This window comes from Panthera onca, chromosome E1, assembly GCF_046562875.1.
Source record: "Panthera onca isolate mPanOnc1 chromosome E1, mPanOnc1 haplotype 2, whole genome shotgun sequence".
Classification (NCBI taxonomy): domain Eukaryota; kingdom Metazoa; phylum Chordata; class Mammalia; order Carnivora; family Felidae; genus Panthera; species Panthera onca.
The window spans coordinates 56819605-56836756 of NC_138352.1; the positions used below are offsets into that span (position 1 = coordinate 56819605).

The 17152-nt window shown below is 53.7% G+C and overlaps 2 protein-coding genes across 2 annotated transcripts; both read left to right on the forward strand.

The window, feature by feature from the left end:
* Positions 1 to 276: 276 nt before the first annotated feature.
* Positions 277 to 5722, forward strand: LOC145713112 (uncharacterized). The gene is made up of 6 exons (XM_081791182.1): positions 277 to 1078; positions 1124 to 1207; positions 1283 to 1534; positions 2463 to 2581; positions 5114 to 5381; positions 5463 to 5722. Exons 1-6 carry the CDS (start codon positions 880 to 882, stop codon positions 5720 to 5722), a joined length of 1182 nt encoding a protein of 393 aa, XP_081647308.1. The 5' UTR covers positions 277 to 879.
* Positions 5723 to 8583: 2861 nt separating this feature from the next.
* Positions 8584 to 14256, forward strand: LOC145713113 (uncharacterized). The gene is made up of 6 exons (XM_081791183.1): positions 8584 to 9554; positions 9630 to 9881; positions 12809 to 12837; positions 13458 to 13719; positions 13801 to 14013; positions 14126 to 14256. Exons 1-6 carry the CDS (start codon positions 9359 to 9361, stop codon positions 14254 to 14256), a joined length of 1083 nt encoding a protein of 360 aa, XP_081647309.1. The 5' UTR covers positions 8584 to 9358.
* The last annotated feature ends 2896 nt before the right edge of the window (positions 14257 to 17152 follow it).

A 17152-nucleotide genomic window follows, 5' to 3' on the forward strand; every position in this document is an offset into this window, starting at 1 on the left:
GCAACCATAAATAAAGATGTAATGAGCGACGTGAGGACACTGACGAGGCTAGCTAAGAAGGTTAGGGCTAGAGTCCCCAACTCACCTGGTTTTGCCCATCCTGCCCCCGCCTTTATGCCCCTGAAAGCCCCACCTCCGGTGAAAGCATTCGACCCTAGGAAAATCAGGGGTCCTGTTCAACAAGGACGTATATTGACTGATGCTTGCTTAGTCCCAGACTGCTGCTGCTGCTTCTCCCCACCTGCTTTGCTTCTGCCTTGCCATGTGGCAGAGAAAACAACAGACATCGGCTACGCAAGGGTCTTTGATTGAACTGAGATACGCAGGTGGGGTTGGGTGCTACAGGAGACAGATATGCCTGTGGGAGTCTCGAATCCGGCTTCTGTGGGGAAACGGAACTGGCCTCAGGGATCTACCACATTTGTCCCAGTGAACATATCAGCATCATGCCCCTCACCTCAGAGATACTCGCAATCCACATTCAGTCTAAGGGCAAAGACTGGGGAGGGAACACTGCTGTGACCCTAGCCACCCCAGCAGAACGTGATCACACGATGGATGCCATGATCACTGAAACAAGAACGATGCTGCTGATGTGCCCACCTTCCTCTCGTTGGAAAATGTTTCTGTGAGTTATTCTCAAATAGGAAACCATTAGACACTTATTTTGTAACGAATCCTAGCATTTAGGAAACCGCTTCCTCGTTTATGATTCCCCCAGTGACTATGGAAAACGATGTAAACACCAACAAGGAAAGTCCTGCCCATTGGCCTAACCTTCGGGGGTCCAGCGCATAAAAGCCCCAGAACCGGAGGAGGCACCAGAATCTGACAACCTCACCTCCGGACAGGACCCGCCCACCCTCCACCCCCGACACCATGACCCACTCGTGCTGCTCCTCTTGCTGCCAGCCTACGTGCTGCAGGACCACCTGCTGCCGGACCACCTGCTGCCAGCCCAGCGGCTGTGGGTCCAGCGGCTATGGGTCCAGCTGCTGCCAGCCTTGCTGCCGCCCAACTTGCTGTCACACCACCTGCTGCCGGACCACCTGCTGCCAGCCCAGCTGCTGTGGGTGTAGCGGCTGTGGACACAACGGCGGTGGGTCTAGCGGCTGTGGTTCAGGCTGCTGCCAGCCTTGCTGCTGCCCAGCTTGCTGTCACACCACCTGCTGCCGGACCACCTGCTGCCAGCCCAGCTGCTGTGGGTGTAGCGGCTGTGGACACAACGGCGGTGGGTCTAGCGGCTGTGGTTCAGGCTGCTGCCAGCCTTGCTGCTGCCCAGCTTGCTGTCACACCACCTGCTGCCGGACCACCTGCTGCCAGCCCAGCTGCTGTGGGTCCAGCGGCTGTGGACACAACGGCGGTGGGTCTAGCGGCTGTGGGTCGAGCTGCTGCCAGCCTTGCTGCTGCCCAACTTACTGTCGCACCACCTGCTGCCGGACCACCTGCTGCCAGCCCAGCTGTTGTGGGTCCAGCGGCTGTGGGTCCAGCGGCTGTGGACAAAACTGCTGTGGGTCCCGCTGCTGCCAGCCAGGTTGCTGAACCCCCGTGTACTGCACGAGAACCTGCTACCACCCCACCTGCTGCTGCCTGCCTGGGTGCCTAGCCCAGGGCTCTGGATCCTGCTGCCAGCCTTCCTGCTGCTGATTGCCTCGCCAAGAACCACCATCTGACTTGCCACTTGGGAATCGGTCACTGCCAAGCGTTGCGGAAAGCCAGCCCGCAATCCCCAACATCTCGGTTATTCGTCCGCCTGTCTACCATCTTGTGAATCAGCCTGATGAAGTGTGGACCGCTTCTCCCTGATTCGCTTCTTCTTTCCTTCCTCTGGGTCATGTGCCAGCTTCACCCAACCTGATACAGAGTTAGGATCTCTGTTTGCTCTCCGTAGTCAAGAACTTTATCCTGTCCCTCTAAATACGTCAGCGCAACAACTCCTCAGGAATGACCTATAACTCGTGGAAACTGCTGAAAGCCCACACGGGTATGTTTTCTTTCTCGGTGTACTCATGAAGCTTGTACGCCTCTTGCTGCCTGTCATGTTCCCTTTCAATGTCTCCCTAGACGCGGGGAGTCTCGCCTGTATCTCTTAATAAACCCTAATCATTTGGAATCCCGTATCGTCTTTGTGTTTTTTTGTACGTACATTTTACATCACATGCAGTGTCCGTGTGGAGCCATACACAGTCCTCCACAAGTCATTATGCGCATTTTCAGCTGAGGAGATTTCACAGTGGAGTGTCCCACAGCTGACACGGACACACTCGGATCCAAGACTGTGGTTCGGGCGCTTGCTGAAGCGCACTTACGTTCAGATCTCCAGACGTGGTAGCAAACGCCCTTAGTGTCAGCACCAGCAAGATGTCCATCCGAGGCCTTCTTTGAGCGCACAAGTGTTATTCTCCGGGACAGGCGGGCCATCACTGGCACTAAGTTGTAGACATCAGTGTCGTACAACTCAGCCACAGCAGCCATACGTGAGGACAGCGGGACCCGCCCTTTAGAGCCCTGGGGAACCCAGGATGCTCCTGTTGCCTTGGGTGGCATCCAGGCCCTCAGCACTCTTCTGCCTCACATACAGGTGAGCCTGCGGTGTCCTCGTGAGCAACAGAGGCAGCTGAACACGCTTGTGTTTGGGTCGTGGAAATCACATTCTTGTTTGGCCTCCTTGTCCCCAGGACCTAATGGGATATAGTAAAATGGCATCTTGTGATTTTCTACCAAACCTAGGTCTCTCCCCTCCTGTAAGGCAGTTTGTCATCGCGATCAAAATGCTGCCCAGAGAGTTGATGAAGCATGGTGTCAGGGCCAGAGAGATCGTGCAATGGGCATGTAGGACTTTGAGTAATCCATGAGCTCTGAACCATCTAAGGAAACAGAATAAGCTCTGGTATATTGTGGAGGAAGTGTGAGCAACCGAGGGGGGAAAAAATGATGCCTGCTCCGTGGGGGTGAGGAGAATGTGAGGAAGAAAAAAGAGACAACAACGTGGGCATTCCTAGGAGTCAGGAACGAAGTCTGCTGCTTCTGGTCCTGAACTACTGGTGCCAACTCAGCACTCAGGGCTGTGAGGCCGATTCAGGCTCTGAGAGGAAGAGGAGACAGGGCCCCGGGTCACTTCCTGGCAGCAGTGGAGGGACCTCTGATGAGCTTCGAAGGCCCCTATCCAGGACACATGCCACCATTGGAGACTAGGTACCCAGGATGCTCTGGAGAGACTGCCAAGGCCAAACGTGCCTAGCGCTGCTGGTTCTCAAGAGCGCGATGTTGGCAAAATGAGATGAAAACCTGACACGACCCATGTTTCCGCGTATTTGCTGGATGTTGACTAAATCCTTCGTGAGCATTCCCTTTAATTCTTGGAGGGGTTTGCAAAGTAGGTATTACGGTTCCCATTGTAGACGTGAGGAAATTGAGCCTGAGTGCGGTAAAGGAATGTCAGAGTTTGGTTTTCCAGAAGCTCCTCTTCAGTAAAGAGTCCAGGAATGTGGATTCTTTGGGGAGGTCATATCACACTGGTCCGAGTGTAGGGAAGTGTCCCAGGGAAGAAACACTTTGAGGCCAGCATCACAGTTTGCAACCAAAGCTTTAATCTGAAAGGTATCTCAGAAACGGTACAACTCCAAACAGGCACACAGACGCGCGCGCGCACACACACACACACACACACACACACACACACGCACACACACATGCACACACACACACAGACACAGGCTGAGATTCTCTTATTTCAGCCACGAGGGAGCTGGAGTCTTTATCAACCCACTCTCCAGAAGCAAGGGTTGAGTGTGTTTTCTCCGTGTAGCATGCTCAGGCAGCCTGACATTCTGCTGCGCGTGAAAAGGGCACTTAGGCATTGAGGTGCAGAGCTGGTAGGCAGAAGTTGTCCCAAACACACCAATACCCAAGAGATAGGTTTGGTGGCTTCAGACGTCTTTGGCAGACTATGGTTGTCACCATTCATTCCACTATGTTCTTAATTAGCCGGGCGGATGGAGAAAATCATTGGAAGAGACAGAAGAAGAGGGTGGAATATGAATGGGGGGGATGAGGAGAGGAGTAGGGGGAAAAGGAGAAGGGAGGGAGGAAGAAAGGAAGCATAGAAGGAAGGGGGGAGGGAGGAAGAGAGGGAGAAAGGGAAGAGAAGAAAGAAAGAAACTAAAGAATGAAGGGAAGGAAGGAAGGAAGGAAGGAAGGAAGGAAGGAAGGAAAGAAGGCACGGTGCGAGGAAGGGACCTGCATGGACAGGCATGCAGCGAGGAAGGGAGAAAGGCAGAAAAAGAAAGACAGCCTGACAGAAAAAAGAAAGAGCAACCATAAATAAAGATGTAATGAGCGACGTGAGGACACTGACGAGGCTAGCTAAGAAGGTTAGGGCTAGAGTCCCCAACTCACCTGGTTTTGCCCATCCTGCCCCCGCCTTTATGCCCCTGAAAGCGCCACCTCCGGTGAAAGCATTCGACCCTAGGAAAATCAGGGGTCCTGTTCAACAAGGACGTATATTGACTGATGCTTGCTTAGTCCCAGACTGCTGCTGCTGCTTCTCCCCACCTGCTTTGCTTCTGCCTTGCCATGTGGCAGAGAAAACAGCAGACATCGGCTACGCAAGGGTCTTTGATTGAACTGAGATACGCAGGTGGGGTTGGGTGCTACAGGAGACAGATATGCCTGTGGGAGTCTCGAATCCGGCTTCTGTGGGGAAACGGAACTGGCCTCAGGGATCTACCACATTTGTCCCAGTGAACATATCAGCATCATGCCCCTCACCTCAGAGATACTCGCAATCCACATTCAGTCTAAGGGCAAAGACTGGGGAGGGAACACTGCTGTGACCCTAGCCACCCCAGCAGAACGTGATCACACGATGGATGCCATGATCACTGAAACAAGAACGATGCTGCTGATGTGCCCACCTTCCTCTCGTTGGAAAATGTTTCTGTGAGTTATTCTCAAATAGGAAACCATTAGACACTTATTTTGTAATGAATCCTAGCATTTAGGAAACCGCTTCCTCGTTTATGATTCCCCAGTGACTATGGAAAACGATGTAAACACCAACAAGGAAAGTCCTGCCCATTGGCCTAACCTTCGGGGGTCCAGCGCATAAAAGCCCCAGAACCGGAGGAGGCACCAGAATCTGACAACCTCACCTCCGGACAGGACCCGCCCACCCTCCACCCCCGACACCATGACCCACTCGTGCTGCTCCTCTTGCTGCCAGCCTACGTGCTGCAGGACCACCTGCTGCCGGACCACCTGCTGCCAGCCCAGCGGCTGTGGGTCCAGCGGCTATGGGTCCAGCTGCTGCCAGCCTTGCTGCCGCCCAACTTGCTGTCACACCACCTGCTGCCGGACCACCTGCTGCCAGCCCAGCTGCTGTGGGTGTAGCGGCTGTGGACACAACGGCGGTGGGTCTAGCGGCTGTGGTTCAGGCTGCTGCCAGCCTTGCTGCTGCCCAGCTTGCTGTCACACCACCTGCTGCCGGACCACCTGCTGCCAGCCCAGCTGCTGTGGGTCCAGCGGCTGTGGACACAACGGCGGTGGGTCTAGCGGCTGTGGGTCGAGCTGCTGCCAGCCTTGCTGCTGCCCAACTTACTGTCGCACCACCTGCTGCCGGACCACCTGCTGCCAGCCCAGCTGTTGTGGGTCCAGCGGCTGTGGGTCCAGCGGCTGTGGACAAAACTGCTGTGGGTCCCGCTGCTGCCAGCCAGGTTGCTGAACCCCCGTGTACTGCACGAGAACCTGCTACCACCCCACCTGCTGCTGCCTGCCTGGGTGCCTAGCCCAGGGCTCTGGATCCTGCTGCCAGCCTTCCTGCTGCTGATTGCCTCGCCAAGAACCACCATCTGACTTGCCACTTGGGAATCGGTCACTGCCAAGCGTTGCGGAAAGCCAGCCCGCAATCCCCAACATCTCGGTTATTCGTCCGCCTGTCTACCATCTTGTGAATCAGCCTGATGAAGTGTGGACCGCTTCTCCCTGATTCGCTTCTTCTTTCCTTCCTCTGGGTCATGTGCCAGCTTCACCCAACCTGATACAGAGTTAGGATCTCTGTTTGCTCTCCGTAGTCAAGAACTTTATCCTGTCCCTCTAAATACGTCAGCGCAACAACTCCTCAGGAATGACCTATAACTCGTGGAAACTGCTGAAAGCCCACACGGGTATGTTTTCTTTCTCGGTGTACTCATGAAGCTTGTACGCCTCTTGCTGCCTGTCATGTTCCCTTTCAATGTCTCCCTAGACGCGGGGAGTCTCGCCTGTATCTCTTAATAAACCCTAATCATTTGGAATCCCGTATCGTCTTTGTGTTTTTTTGTACGTACATTTTACATCACATGCAGTGTCCGTGTGGAGCCATACACAGTCCTCCACAAGTCATTATGCGCATTTTCAGCTGAGGAGATTTCACAGTGGAGTGTCCCACAGCTGACACGGACACACTCGGATCCAAGACTGTGGTTCGGGCGCTTGCTGAAGCGCACTTACGTTCAGATCTCCAGACGTGGTAGCAAACGCCCTTAGTGTCAGCACCAGCAAGATGTCCATCCGAGGCCTTCTTTGAGCGCACAAGTGTTATTCTCCGGGACAGGCGGGCCATCACTGGCACTAAGTTGTAGACATCAGTGTCGTACAACTCAGCCACAGCAGCCATACGTGAGGACAGCGGGACCCGCCCTTTAGAGCCCTGGGGAACCCAGGATGCTCCTGTTGCCTTGGGTGGCATCCAGGCCCTCAGCACTCTTCTGCCTCACATACAGGTGAGCCTGCGGTGTCCTCGTGAGCAACAGAGGCAGCTGAACACGCTTGTGTTTGGGTCGTGGAAATCACATTCTTGTTTGGCCTCCTTGTCCCCAGGACCTAATGGGATATAGTAAAATGGCATCTTGTGATTTTCTACCAAACCTAGGTCTCTCCCCTCCTGTAAGGCAGTTTGTCATCGCGATCAAAATGCTGCCCAGAGAGTTGATGAAGCATGGTGTCAGGGCCAGAGAGATCGTGCAATGGGCATGTAGGACTTTGAGTAATCCATGAGCTCTGAACCATCTAAGGAAACAGAATAAGCTCTGGTATATTGTGGAGGAAGTGTGAGCAACCGAGGGGGGAAAAAATGATGCCTGCTCCGTGGGGGTGAGGAGAATGTGAGGAAGAAAAAAGAGACAACAACGTGGGCATTCCTAGGAGTCAGGAACGAAGTCTGCTGCTTCTGGTCCTGAACTACTGGTGCCAACTCAGCACTCAGGGCTGTGAGGCCGATTCAGGCTCTGAGAGGAAGAGGAGACAGGGCCCCGGGTCACTTCCTGGCAGCAGTGGAGGGACCTCTGATGAGCTTCGAAGGCCCCTATCCAGGACACATGCCACCATTGGAGACTAGGTACCCAGGATGCTCTGGAGAGACTGCCAAGGCCAAACGTGCCTAGCGCTGCTGGTTCTCAAGAGCGCGATGTTGGCAAAATGAGATGAAAACCTGACACGACCCATGTTTCCGCGTATTTGCTGGATGTTGACTAAATCCTTCGTGAGCATTCCCTTTAATTCTTGGAGGGGTTTGCAAAGTAGGTATTACGGTTCCCATTGTAGACGTGAGGAAATTGAGACTGAGTGCGGTAAAGGAATGTCAGAGTTTGGTTTTCCAGAAGCTCCTCTTCAGTAAAGAGTCCAGGAATGTGGATTCTTTGGGGAGGTCATATCACACTGGTCCAAGTGTAGGGAAGTGTCCCAGGGAAGAAACACTTTGAGGCCAGCATCACAGTTTGCAACCAAAGCTTTAATCTGAAAGGTATCTCAGAAACGGTACAACTCCAAACAGGCACACAGACGCGCGCGCACACACACACACACACACACACGCACACACACACATGCACACACACACACAGACACAGGCTGAGATTCTCTTATTTCAGCCACGAGGGAGCTGGAGTCTTTATCAACCCACTCTCCAGAAGCAAGGGTTGAGTGTGTTTTCTCCGTGTAGCATGCTCAGGCAGCCTGACATTCTGCTGCGCGTGAAAAGGGCACTTAGGCATTGAGGTGCAGAGCTGGTAGGCAGAAGTTGTCCCAAACACACCAATACCCAAGAGATAGGTTTGGTGGCTTCAGACGTCTTTGGCAGACTATGGTTGTCACCATTCATTCCACTATGTTCTTAATTAGCCGGGCGGATGGAGAAAATCATTGGAAGAGACAGAAGAAGAGGGTGGAATATGAATGGGGGGGATGAGGAGAGGAGTAGGGGGAAAAGGAGAAGGGAGGGAGGAAGAAAGGAAGCATAGAAGGAAGGGGGGAGGGAGGAAGAGAGGGAGAAAGGGAAGAGAAGAAAGAAAGAAACTAAAGAATGAAGGGAAGGAAGGAAGGAAGGAAGGAAGGAAGGAAGGAAAGAAGGCACGGTGCGAGGAAGGGACCTGCATGGACAGGCATGCAGCGAGGAAGGGAGAAAGGCAGAAAAAGAAAGACAGCCTGACAGAAAAAAGAAAGAGCAACCATAAATAAAGATGTAATGAGCGACGTGAAGACACTGACGAGGCTAGCTAAGAAGGTTAGGGCTAGAGTCCCCAACTCACCTGGTTTTGCCCATCCTGCCCCCGCCTTTATGCCCCTGAAAGCCCCACCTCCGGTGAAAGCATTCGACCCTAGGAAAATCAGGGGTCCTGTTCAACAAGGACGTATATTGACTGATGCTTGCTTAGTCCCAGACTACTGCTGCTGCTTCTCCCCACCTGCTTTGCTTCTGCCTTGCCATGTGGCAGAGAAAACAGCAGACATCGGCTACGCAAGGGTCTTTGATTGAACTGAGATACGCAGGTGGGGTTGGGTGCTACAGGAGACAGATATGCCTGTGGGAGTCTCGAATCCGGCTTCTGTGGGGAAACGGAACTGGCCTCAGGGATCTACCACATTTGTCCCAGTGAACATATCAGCATCATGCCCCTCACCTCAGAGATACTCGCAATCCACATTCAGTCTAAGGGCAAAGACTGGGGAGGGAACACTGCTGTGACCCTAGCCACCCCAGCAGAACGTGATCACACGATGGATGCCATGATCACTGAAACAAGAACGATGCTGCTGATGTGCCCACCTTCCTCTCGTTGGAAAATGTTTCTGTGAGTTATTCTCAAATAGGAAACCATTAGACACTTATTTTGTAACGAATCCTAGCATTTAGGAAACCGCTTCCTCGTTTATGATTCCCCCAGTGACTATGGAAAACGATGTAAACACCAACAAGGAAAGTCCTGCCCATTGGCCTAACCTTCGGGGGTCCAGCGCATAAAAGCCCCAGAACCGGAGGAGGCACCAGAATCTGACAACCTCACCTCCGGACAGGACCCGCCCACCCTCCACCCCCGACACCATGACCCACTCGTGCTGCTCCTCTTGCTGCCAGCCTACGTGCTGCAGGACCACCTGCTGCCGGACCACCTGCTGCCAGCCCAGCGGCTGTGGGTCCAGCGGCTATGGGTCCAGCTGCTGCCAGCCTTGCTGCCGCCCAACTTGCTGTCACACCACCTGCTGCCGGACCACCTGCTGCCAGCCCAGCTGCTGTGGGTGTAGCGGCTGTGGACACAACGGCGGTGGGTCTAGCGGCTGTGGTTCAGGCTGCTGCCAGCCTTGCTGCTGCCCAGCTTGCTGTCACACCACCTGCTGCCGGACCACCTGCTGCCAGCCCAGCTGCTGTGGGTCCAGCGGCTGTGGACACAACGGCGGTGGGTCTAGCGGCTGTGGGTCGAGCTGCTGCCAGCCTTGCTGCTGCCCAACTTACTGTCGCACCACCTGCTGCCGGACCACCTGCTGCCAGCCCAGCTGTTGTGGGTCCAGCGGCTGTGGGTCCAGCGGCTGTGGACAAAACTGCTGTGGGTCCCGCTGCTGCCAGCCAGGTTGCTGAACCCCCGTGTACTGCACGAGAACCTGCTACCACCCCACCTGCTGCTGCCTGCCTGGGTGCCTAGCCCAGGGCTCTGGATCCTGCTGCCAGCCTTCCTGCTGCTGATTGCCTCGCCAAGAACCACCATCTGACTTGCCACTTGGGAATCGGTCACTGCCAAGCGTTGCGGAAAGCCAGCCCGCAATCCCCAACATCTCGGTTATTCGTCCGCCTGTCTACCATCTTGTGAATCAGCCTGATGAAGTGTGGACCGCTTCTCCCTGATTCGCTTCTTCTTTCCTTCCTCTGGGTCATGTGCCAGCTTCACCCAACCTGATACAGAGTTAGGATCTCTGTTTGCTCTCCGTAGTCAAGAACTTTATCCTGTCCCTCTAAATACGTCAGCGCAACAACTCCTCAGGAATGACCTATAACTCGTGGAAACTGCTGAAAGCCCACACGGGTATGTTTTCTTTCTCGGTGTACTCATGAAGCTTGTACGCCTCTTGCTGCCTGTCATGTTCCCTTTCAATGTCTCCCTAGACGCGGGGAGTCTCGCCTGTATCTCTTAATAAACCCTAATCATTTGGAATCCCGTATCGTCTTTGTGTTTTTTTGTACGTACATTTTACATCACATGCAGTGTCCGTGTGGAGCCATACACAGTCCTCCACAAGTCATTATGCGCATTTTCAGCTGAGGAGATTTCACAGTGGAGTGTCCCACAGCTGACATGGACACACTCGGATCCAAGACTGTGGTTCGGGCGCTTGCTGAAGCGCACTTACGTTCAGATCTCCAGACGTGGTAGCAAACGCCCTTAGTGTCAGCACCAGCAAGATGTCCATCCGAGGCCTTCTTTGAGCGCACAAGTGTTATTCTCCGGGACAGGCGGGCCATCACTGGCACTAAGTTGTAGACATCAGTGTCGTACAACTCAGCCACAGCAGCCATACGTGAGGACAGCGGGACCCGCCCTTTAGAGCCCTGGGGAACCCAGGATGCTCCTGTTGCCTTGGGTGGCATCCAGGCCCTCAGCACTCTTCTGCCTCACATACAGGTGAGCCTGCGGTGTCCTCGTGAGCAACAGAGGCAGCTGAACACGCTTGTGTTTGGGTCGTGGAAATCACATTCTTGTTTGGCCTCCTTGTCCCCAGGACCTAATGGGATATAGTAAAATGGCATCTTGTGATTTTCTACCAAACCTAGGTCTCTCCCCTCCTGTAAGGCAGTTTGTCATCGCGATCAAAATGCTGCCCAGAGAGTTGATGAAGCATGGTGTCAGGGCCAGAGAGATCGTGCAATGGGCATGTAGGACTTTGAGTAATCCATGAGCTCTGAACCATCTAAGGAAACAGAATAAGCTCTGGTATATTGTGGAGGAAGTGTGAGCAACCGAGGGGGGAAAAAATGATGCCTGCTCCGTGGGGGTGAGGAGAATGTGAGGAAGAAAAAAGAGACAACAACGTGGGCATTCCTAGGAGTCAGGAACGAAGTCTGCTGCTTCTGGTCCTGAACTACTGGTGCCAACTCAGCACTCAGGGCTGTGAGGCCGATTCAGGCTCTGAGAGGAAGAGGAGACAGGGCCCCGGGTCACTTCCTGGCAGCAGTGGAGGGACCTCTGATGAGCTTCGAAGGCCCCTATCCAGGACACATGCCACCATTGGAGACTAGGTACCCAGGATGCTCTGGAGAGACTGCCAAGGCCAAACGTGCCTAGCGCTGCTGGTTCTCAAGAGCGCGATGTTGGCAAAATGAGATGAAAACCTGACACGACCCATGTTTCCGCGTATTTGCTGGATGTTGACTAAATCCTTCGTGAGCATTCCCTTTAATTCTTGGAGGGGTTTGCAAAGTAGGTATTACGGTTCCCATTGTAGACGTGAGGAAATTGAGACTGAGTGCGGTAAAGGAATGTCAGAGTTTGGTTTTCCAGAAGCTCCTCTTCAGTAAAGAGTCCAGGAATGTGGATTCTTTGGGGAGGTCATATCACACTGGTCCAAGTGTAGGGAAGTGTCCCAGGGAAGAAACACTTTGAGGCCAGCATCACAGTTTGCAACCAAAGCTTTAATCTGAAAGGTATCTCAGAAACGGTACAACTCCAAACAGGCACACAGACGCGCGCGCACACACACACACACACACACACACACGCACACACACACATGCACACACACACACAGACACAGGCTGAGATTCTCTTATTTCAGCCACGAGGGAGCTGGAGTCTTTATCAACCCACTCTCCAGAAGCAAGGGTTGAGTGTGTTTTCTCCGTGTAGCATGCTCAGGCAGCCTGACATTCTGCTGCGCGTGAAAAGGGCACTTAGGCATTGAGGTGCAGAGCTGGTAGGCAGAAGTTGTCCCAAACACACCAATACCCAAGAGATAGGTTTGGTGGCTTCAGACGTCTTTGGCAGACTATGGTTGTCACCATTCATTCCACTATGTTCTTAATTAGCCGGGCGGATGGAGAAAATCATTGGAAGAGACAGAAGAAGAGGGTGGAATATGAATGGGGGGGATGAGGAGAGGAGTAGGGGGAAAAGGAGAAGGGAGGGAGGAAGAAAGGAAGCATAGAAGGAAGGGGGGAGGGAGGAAGAGAGGGAGAAAGGGAAGAGAAGAAAGAAAGAAACTAAAGAATGAAGGGAAGGAAGGAAGGAAGGAAGGAAGGAAGGAAGGAAAGAAGGCACGGTGCGAGGAAGGGACCTGCATGGACAGGCATGCAGCGAGGAAGGGAGAAAGGCAGAAAAAGAAAGACAGCCTGACAGAAAAAAGAAAGAGCAACCATAAATAAAGATGTAATGAGCGACGTGAAGACACTGACGAGGCTAGCTAAGAAGGTTAGGGCTAGAGTCCCCAACTCACCTGGTTTTGCCCATCCTGCCCCCGCCTTTATGCCCCTGAAAGCCCCACCTCCGGTGAAAGCATTCGACCCTAGGAAAATCAGGGGTCCTGTTCAACAAGGACGTATATTGACTGATGCTTGCTTAGTCCCAGACTACTGCTGCTGCTTCTCCCCACCTGCTTTGCTTCTGCCTTGCCATGTGGCAGAGAAAACAGCAGACATCGGCTACGCAAGGGTCTTTGATTGAACTGAGATACGCAGGTGGGGTTGGGTGCTACAGGAGACAGATATGCCTGTGGGAGTCTCGAATCCGGCTTCTGTGGGGAAACGGAACTGGCCTCAGGGATCTACCACATTTGTCCCAGTGAACATATCAGCATCATGCCCCTCACCTCAGAGATACTCGCAATCCACATTCAGTCTAAGGGCAAAGACTGGGGAGGGAACACTGCTGTGACCCTAGCCACCCCAGCAGAACGTGATCACACGATGGATGCCATGATCACTGAAACAAGAACGATGCTGCTGATGTGCCCACCTTCCTCTCGTTGGAAAATGTTTCTGTGAGTTATTCTCAAATAGGAAACCATTAGACACTTATTTTGTAACGAATCCTAGCATTTAGGAAACCGCTTCCTCGTTTATGATTCCCCCAGTGACTATGGAAAACGATGTAAACACCAACAAGGAAAGTCCTGCCCATTGGCCTAACCTTCGGGGGTCCAGCGCATAAAAGCCCCAGAACCGGAGGAGGCACCAGAATCTGACAACCTCACCTCCGGACAGGACCCGCCCACCCTCCACCCCCGACACCATGACCCACTCGTGCTGCTCCTCTTGCTGCCAGCCTACGTGCTGCAGGACCACCTGCTGCCGGACCACCTGCTGCCAGCCCAGCGGCTGTGGGTCCAGCGGCTATGGGTCCAGCTGCTGCCAGCCTTGCTGCCGCCCAACTTGCTGTCACACCACCTGCTGCCGGACCACCTGCTGCCAGCCCAGCTGCTGTGGGTGTAGCGGCTGTGGACACAACGGCGGTGGGTCTAGCGGCTGTGGTTCAGGCTGCTGCCAGCCTTGCTGCTGCCCAGCTTGCTGTCACACCACCTGCTGCCGGACCACCTGCTGCCAGCCCAGCTGCTGTGGGTGTAGCGGCTGTGGACACAACGGCGGTGGGTCTAGCGGCTGTGGTTCAGGCTGCTGCCAGCCTTGCTGCTGCCCAGCTTGCTGTCACACCACCTGCTGCCGGACCACCTGCTGCCAGCCCAGCTGCTGTGGGTCCAGCGGCTGTGGACACAACGGCGGTGGGTCTAGCGGCTGTGGGTCGAGCTGCTGCCAGCCTTGCTGCTGCCCAACTTACTGTCGCACCACCTGCTGCCGGACCACCTGCTGCCAGCCCAGCTGTTGTGGGTCCAGCGGCTGTGGGTCGAGCGGCTGTGGACAAAACTGCTGTGGGTCCCGCTGCTGCCAGCCAGGTTGCTGAACCCCCGTGTACTGCACGAGAACCTGCTACCACCCCACCTGCTGCTGCCTGCCTGGGTGCCTAGCCCAGGGCTCTGGATCCTGCTGCCAGCCTTCCTGCTGCTGATTGCCTCGCCAAGAACCACCATCTGACTTGCCACTTGGGAATCGGTCACTGCCAAGCGTTGCGGAAAGCCAGCCCGCAATCCCCAACATCTCGGTTATTCGTCCGCCTGTCTACCATCTTGTGAATCAGCCTGATGAAGTGTGGACCGCTTCTCCCTGATTCGCTTCTTCTTTCCTTCCTCTGGGTCATGTGCCAGCTTCACCCAACCTGATACAGAGTTAGGATCTCTGTTTGCTCTCCGTAGTCAAGAACTTTATCCTGTCCCTCTAAATACGTCAGCGCAACAACTCCTCAGGAATGACCTATAACTCGTGGAAACTGCTGAAAGCCCACACGGGTATGTTTTCTTTCTCGGTGTACTCATGAAGCTTGTACGCCTCTTGCTGCCTGTCATGTTCCCTTTCAATGTCTCCCTAGACGCGGGGAGTCTCGCCTGTATCTCTTAATAAACCCTAATCATTTGGAATCCCGTATCGTCTTTGTGTTTTTTTGTACGTACATTTTACATCACATGCAGTGTCCGTGTGGAGCCATACACAGTCCTCCACAAGTCATTATGCGCATTTTCAGCTGAGGAGATTTCACAGTGGAGTGTCCCACAGCTGACACGGACACACTCGGATCCAAGACTGTGGTTCGGGCGCTTGCTGAAGCGCACTTACGTTCAGATCTCCAGACGTGGTAGCAAACGCCCTTAGTGTCAGCACCAGCAAGATGTCCATCCGAGGCCTTCTTTGAGCGCACAAGTGTTATTCTCCGGGACAGGCGGGCCATCACTGGCACTAAGTTGTAGACATCAGTGTCGTACAACTCAGCCACAGCAGCCATACGTGAGGACAGCGGGACCCGCCCTTTAGAGCCCTGGGGAACCCAGGATGCTCCTGTTGCCTTGGGTGGCATCCAGGCCCTCAGCACTCTTCTGCCTCACATACAGGTGAGCCTGCGGTGTCCTCGTGAGCAACAGAGGCAGCTGAACACGCTTGTGTTTGGGTCGTGGAAATCACATTCTTGTTTGGCCTCCTTGTCCCCAGGACCTAATGGGATATAGTAAAATGGCATCTTGTGATTTTCTACCAAACCTAGGTCTCTCCCCTCCTGTAAGGCAGTTTGTCATCGCGATCAAAATGCTGCCCAGAGAGTTGATGAAGCATGGTGTCAGGGCCAGAGAGATCGTGCAATGGGCATGTAGGACTTTGAGTAATCCATGAGCTCTGAACCATCTAAGGAAACAGAATAAGCTCTGGTATATTGTGGAGGAAGTGTGAGCAACCGAGGGGGGAAAAAATGATGCCTGCTCCGTGGGGGTGAGGAGAATGTGAGGAAGAAAAAAGAGACAACAACGTGGGCATTCCTAGGAGTCAGGAACGAAGTCTGCTGCTTCTGGTCCTGAACTACTGGTGCCAACTCAGCACTCAGGGCTGTGAGGCCGATTCAGGCTCTGAGAGGAAGAGGAGACAGGGCCCCGGGTCACTTCCTGGGAGCAGTGGAGGGACCTCTGATGAGCTTCGAAGGCCCCTATCCAGGACACATGCCACCATTGGAGACTAGGTACCCAGGATGCTCTGGAGAGACTGCCAAGGCCAAACGTGCCTAGCGCTGCTGGTTCTCAAGAGCGCGATGTTGGCAAAATGAGATGAAAACCTGACACGACCCATGTTTCCGCGTATTTGCTGGATGTTGACTAAATCCTTCGTGAGCATTCCCTTTAATTCTTGGAGGGGTTTGCAAAGTAGGTATTACGGTTCCCATTGTAGACGTGAGGAAATTGAGCCTGAGTGCGGTAAAGGAATGTCAGAGTTTGGTTTTCCAGAAGCTCCTCTTCAGTAAAGAGTCCAGGAATGTGGATTCTTTGGGGAGGTCATATCACACTGGTCCGAGTGTAGGGAAGTGTCCCAGGGAAGAAACACTTTGAGGCCAGCATCACAGTTTGCAACCAAAGCTTTAATCTGAAAGGTATCTCAGAAACGGTACAACTCCAAACAGGCACACAGACGCGCGCGTGCACACACACACACACACACACACACACACACACATGCACACACACATGCACACACACACACAGACACAGGCTGAGATTCTCTTATTTCAGCCACGAGGGAGCTGGAGTCTTTATCAACCCACTCTCCAGAAGCAAGGGTTGAGTGTGTTTTCTCCGTGTAGCATGCTCAGGCAGCCTGACATTCTGCTGCGCGTGAAAAGGGCACTTAGGCATTGAGGTGCAGAGCTGGTAGGCAGAAGTTGTCCCAAACACACCAATACCCAAGAGATAGGTTTGGTGGCTTCAGACGTCTTTGGCAGACTATGGTTGTCACCATTCATTCCACTATGTTCTTAATTAGCCGGGCGGATGGAGAAAATCATTGGAAGAGACAGAAGAAGAGGGTGGAATATGAATGGGGGGGATGAGGAGAGGAGTAGGGGGAAAAGGAGAAGGGAGGGAGGAAGAAAGGAAGCATAGAAGGAAGGGGGGAGGGAGGAAGAGAGGGAGAAAGGGAAGAGAAGAAAGAAAGAAACTAAAGAATGAAGGGAAGGAAGGAAGGAAGGAAGGAAGGAAGGAAGGAAAGAAGGCACGGTGCGAGGAAGGGACCTGCATGGACAGGCATGCAGCGAGGAAGGGAGAAAGGCAGAAAAAGAAAGACAGCCTGACAGAAAAAAGAAAGAGCAACCATAAATAAAGATGTAATGAGCGACGTGAGGACACTGACGAGGCTAGCTAAGAAGGTTAGGGCTAGAGTCCCCAACTCACCTGGTTTTGCCCATCCTGCCCCCGCCTTTATGCCCCTGAAAGCCCCACCTCCGGTGAAAGCATTCGACCCTAGGAAAATCAGGGGTCCTGTTCAACAAGGACGTAT